This window comes from Formica exsecta, unplaced genomic scaffold (genome assembly GCF_003651465.1).
Source record: "Formica exsecta isolate Colony F162 unplaced genomic scaffold, ASM365146v1 scaffold442, whole genome shotgun sequence".
Classification (NCBI taxonomy): Eukaryota; Metazoa; Arthropoda; class Insecta; order Hymenoptera; family Formicidae; genus Formica; species Formica exsecta.
Window position 1 is genome coordinate 494,141 of NW_021851656.1, and position 5,548 is coordinate 499,688.

At 38.7% G+C, this 5,548-nt stretch overlaps 1 protein-coding gene across 1 annotated transcript in view; it reads right to left on the minus strand.

The window, feature by feature from the left end:
- The window catches only part of LOC115240568 (segmentation protein cap'n'collar), a 95,418-nt gene that overhangs the window by 58,534 nt on the left and 31,336 nt on the right, over positions 1-5,548 (minus strand). The window contains exon 2 of the mRNA XM_029815797.1: positions 4,116-4,283. Coding sequence (XP_029671657.1) covers positions 4,116-4,283 — 168 coding nt within the window. The remainder of the gene's footprint in view (positions 1-4,115; positions 4,284-5,548) is intronic.

The following is a 5,548-nucleotide window of genomic DNA, read 5'->3' on the forward strand; positions in this document are numbered from 1 at the left end:
AAAAAAAAAAAAACGCGTTGATTGCTAGATATGGAAAATGAAACAAAAAAGCATAATTTTATAATATCAATAAAATCCTCCTATGAGAAAAGAGATGAGTAAGTTGCCAAAAAGTAGCTCTACCGGAAGAGATGGATGCAAAAAACGCGATAACTTCGATCATCGGTATCACCGCATTCGCGCCATTTTGTTCCGAAATTCCAGCCGACGGAAACAATCGGGACAAGAGAAGAAAGCCAAACCCACTTCGGCTCACCGGGCGTTTTCAATTTCCAGGACCATCAATACGTCCCTCGGAATACCCCTCCCAGAGTGTTCCAATCTCTCTGGCTCCCAGAGCCCCCTCCTCTCTTCAACCGATACCTCTCTTTCTCTTTCGCGAGAAACGCTTCGGATCGACAAATGCTTTCTCTCTCTCTCTCTCTCTTTCTCTCTTACTCGTTTCTCTTCCGTTCCGATAGGTCCGTCGATGGCGCCCCTCGTACCGAAGGGGATGCTGCGTACATCTATCATTTTACCAAACCCTGCCGGCTTCACGGATACATCGCAGGAACAAATGAACGCTAGCCATTTTGATGGTTTTATGAATACGTTCGGTGAGGATGGAGAACGGGGCGAGAGGATCCGTTGTTTTCGACATCCTCCTCCTATATCGCACGAATCGACCCATCCTCTTCTTGCTGCGGTCCTCCCGACGAGTCTCCCTCTTCATTCTTCTGGCACCGAGACGGAGTCGCCCTAATGGAGCCCGTCGCCTAGGAGAGCTCGTTTCATTTGAATCGCGTCGGTGAATTAAAAATTCGCGTCAGTCACGATAGCTCAAGAAAGCGATCTTCTATAATCGGAAATAAGATGCCTTGCAACGATTCATCTTGCGCGATACGCATTCGTGTTAAAACGAAGCAAGATTCTCTAAGTGGAATTGATCGGGTTTTGCATTACGTTTGTTCCAGACAATAAATAAGTATGAATCATTGCCGAGTGATGAAACACATAAAGATATATGTGATCTAATGATTTGCAACCAATATTGAAAATATCTATGTAGAAATATTGATAAGAATAGCCTTATCTATTGTTACATTTTTAAACATAATTGCGCGTCTCTAATCGCTACAATGCTATTGATAATATTTTATTAATCGATTGAAGAAGTATGCGAAAAATCAATAAATAGATAAGTACGCGAAGAAAACCGTGACCACGTTTGCTAAGCACGAGAAAATTTGTTGTCTTCGCGACGAATGCTTTCCATCCTGAGTCGTTCGATCAAACTTCCTTTTTCCTACTTTCTAGATTGACGTTCCTCTAAACGCCTCCATAATTCATTCCCGTTTCGCAGCGAGACGGAGTCGCTCTAATGGAGCCTGTCGCCGCGACGTGCACCGATCATTTAAATCTTTTGGCTCTGGATTAAAAATTTCTACCAGTCATGGCGGCTTGAGATAATTGTACAACAGCAACATGCAACGTGCTTTACAGTAATTCACTTGCCTAGCTTCTTCCTAGTGACATCAATGTCGTTCTCGAATAGCACATGTTGACAAATATTCTATGTTGCAAGATCATTTATAAAATACTTTCATTGCTTTACACCTTGACTTTAGCTTTGAGGGTGGTAATTCTGTAAAGTTGTCTTTCAATAAACGATTTCAATTTCAGCGAATTATTCATATCTGTCGAAAGAAAGATCCAGAATAATGCAAATATAGCGTCCGTAATATATCAAAGATTAAATTCGTTAAAATTATACGGATTTTAAATCCGGGAAAAGTTATATTTAATTAAAAAAAAAAAAAACGCGTGATCAAATCTTCTCATTGCCACTTCTAACAACGCTATACCATTTTTGAGCCGCTGCTTGTCTTTAGTTAAAACAATTCTGGCCAGACGTTGGAACAATGCATGTCAATAATCCGTCGCGATGCAAGACAGAGAAGGAGAAGTCGAGAGACTGAGCTCTTCTTTGTTCTCAGCTGTTCGCGGACCGTGTCTCGGATCGATATGTCGGCTTTCGATCGGGATCGAGGGTCTTCCCCGTATTATTGGGCTCTCGAAGACGGCGGCGAGCCCCCACAAAGGTGGAACCCGCTGGAACAATGCGATCTTCGTAGAGGAAAAGGTCGATGGAGACGAAGCGGCGCATAGCGACGTCGGGAAAGAAATAAAGAAAGAAAGAGCGCCGACTACCGAAGGTCGTGAGAAGAAGAGAGAAGCGAAAGAAGCGAGGATGAAGAGAGGATGAGACAGAGAGGCAGACGAAGAACGTCGAGGAGTCTGATGGGTTACCCGCCCAGAACGTCGATGCAACGTCATTGTCGGTGACCATCGTATGGATGAGCTCTCGTAGGTTCGAATCTGCTGGATACTTAAATGCACCTCGTGTCCATCCACCGAAACGCGCCAAGCGGAGAAAAGTCGTCGCTATTGATAAACTTACATTGTACGAGAAAAATTAATCGGAATTCAATCAACGAAAAAGAGTTCTTCATAAATCAGTTCTAGTTTACATTCGAGTGATCGATAAATTAAAATCAACATTGTTTCAACACATCATAGATGATAACCGAGTAGTAGAAAATTAGAAATATCCGTCTTGTTATGTTAGCAAGAATGATGAAAGAAACTCTCTATTAGAATTTAAATTATGCTATTCTTGCTGTAGATGAAAAAATATTCTATTCGCGCGATACTTGTCAACACAATATATTATATTATAATATATTAAATAATAATAAATCAATTATTTCTGCAAAAATAAAAAAAAACAATTTTACAAAAATAGAGAGAGGATAGAAAAATGCTAAAAATATGGTTCGATTTATATCTGTAATAATATTAGAATATTATTATAAAATATAATAAAAAATATCGCGGCCAATCGATCTTCTGCACCACTAAAAAAAACATGTTTAGACTAAATTAGGAAAGCACTGCAGCATCTGTGACGCTGTATAAAGACGTGTCTCTTCGTGGAACATTGATATTATCGTGAATACATCGTGAGACAAAACGTCTGCTATCTCGATCCGGGTGTGCTTATAACTCGAGAAAGACAAGATCGAAGCCCGATATATGATTGGAATATCGGCCGAGATTATATCCGAGGACGCATGGACTCCTAATTTCTCTTTCGGTCTACCAAAAATGGTCGCTATGGATTGGACCGGCTTAGCGTCTCCGATCAAGATCGATCATCTACGAGCGATTACGAGCGCGGAAGCCACGCGCTAACTAGGATAAGATCGCGTATTAAAATTTTTTTAAATAAAAATGAAGTAAGTTTTATAAGAAATACATGTATGCCGAATGTTGATCTTTCAGGACGCGCGCCCTCCGAATAAGCTTTATTTAAAATGCAGATTAGAGATGATAAAGAGAGATAACCACCCTAAGCGCCGAATTCCACTGTTGATCGAACAAGCGGTGTCACTCTTGTTCGATGCCTTACGGTCAATTTCACGATTCGATACAAATCTATCTATACACGTAACACTGTATGTTTATGTTTCTCAACACATCAATTAGCTAATATAAATTGAAATGAATGCCAGCGTACGGCGCTTTTCTTAAATCAAGTCACCAAATTGATTTTTAATGATAGATAGAAACAAAAAAAAATGAAGAATAATATCCTGAAATGTTCTGCGATGAATGTATAAATACCCGGAAGCTAAATCTGGAAATCTTTTTCTTCTGAAGCATCGCAGAAAATGTCGCTTCCTATTCGTGCGATGCAATCGGTCGATGATTGTCGAGAGGCAGAACGAAAAATGCGCGACATCGCGAGCCATTCTTTGACGTACAGTGTATGCGCGCGTCCATAGCTTTCTATCTCCGATAATCATCCGGGGGACACAGGAAGACATCAATGGACCCGTTGGCATATGGAGAAACGAATGTTTAAATTGAGTCCAAGGAAGTAAACGCTTCCTTTTACGTGCGTGAAAGCAGAAAGCGGCGCGTTCTCGAGAAACAATTGCTCATTAGCCATTGCGATTGAAAGATCGAAACAACGAATTCGTTTCACCTTGTAATTTCGAAAAATAAATAAATTCGGAGAATCGAAAGCAAGATATTAACTAGAAAAAAAAAATGAAAAAGCTTCTTCATACCTTTTGATTCGTGGCGTTAATTGCTTCCAAAGCTTTCAGCTTTTCGATTTCGTCCGCTGATTGTTTTTCTGATGTAGATGATTTTTTGGCAGGCGTCGTGGCAGGTTCCACAAGCGTAAATCCCAAGTCCACATCCTGCTTCCAAAGAACCTCAATTAGGTCCATATCCTGAAATCAAATATTCATTGCCATGATATTATTAAAAAATTTATAATCCTCGTATTAATTTAATTAATTTTAATTTAAGTTTGTGATCCTCTAGTACGGCGATATTTTTAATATAATTAATATATAATAATAATATATTATTTAATTAAAATACCATACGTTAGAGGATTTCTTAGAGGAAAATATGTGTACTGTAAAGTACTTTTTGTTCATTATCTACAGATAGAAAATATGCGGGTTATACTTTAAATGCAAATCAAGTAGATGCGAGTATATACGGGTGAACGTTCCGTTTTATATGCTTAATTTTTCTCCGTACTCATCTCATCTTAAAAATAATGTTCACGAAAATTAAACTTATATCGTCTTTTATATCTGCTTGTATATATTTGGCTATAAAATGACAAGTACTTTATTATTTCTATCAAGCATACGTATAAAGATGTACGCTCTTTCAAAGTACATATATAAAATCTATTAATATACATCAAAGACTTGTCGAAAAATCGTAATAGTCCATTCTAAAATTAATTTTACTGCTTAACATACATATACGATCTGTTTTTTTAATTTTGTCGTGCGGCTAGCATTTACGATTAAAATGAAATTTTTGCAACAAGTAATTATAATATCGCTACTAAAAGTCACACAATTAATGTTTCGATACCTCCATAACGGAGTGCAGCTTTTTCGTTTATGTTTATTTTACATAAGTTAATAACATCTGGCCTCGATCGCTGCGTTCAAGCCCAATCCCGATCTTCGAGATTCATTTTTGTTGCGTCTCGGATGTCCCTCGCAGGGAGTCCCATCGACGAGTGTGTACAAAAGTGCATGATTAATGATGGCCGAGTATCGATGCATCTCGAAATGGAGGAGATCGAAGAAAGGACCTGGGAGAAGGGACCAATCACATGACGGAGCACAATCCTCGGGGCAGCTGCCCCGTAGGTTTTAATCGAGCCAATTTCGCCGAGTTCGTACTGAGCCTCGTTAACCAATCTACGGATTTTCCTCGCCAATCTAAAATCCTCTCCGTACTTGCGGCGCTACATGAAATGATTAACATGTTCAGAGAGGAAAGGCCGACTTGCGTACATCAGTTTATATATAAGTACCGTGCGGAAAAAAATTGTCTTTTGTCTTTAAAAGTTCCGGTTACAATTATATTCTTAATAATGGAACAAGCGTAATTTATTTTTGTTTTTTTTTAAATGACACGTAGTAAAAAATTTATTTTCGAAAATATACATATATATATAATA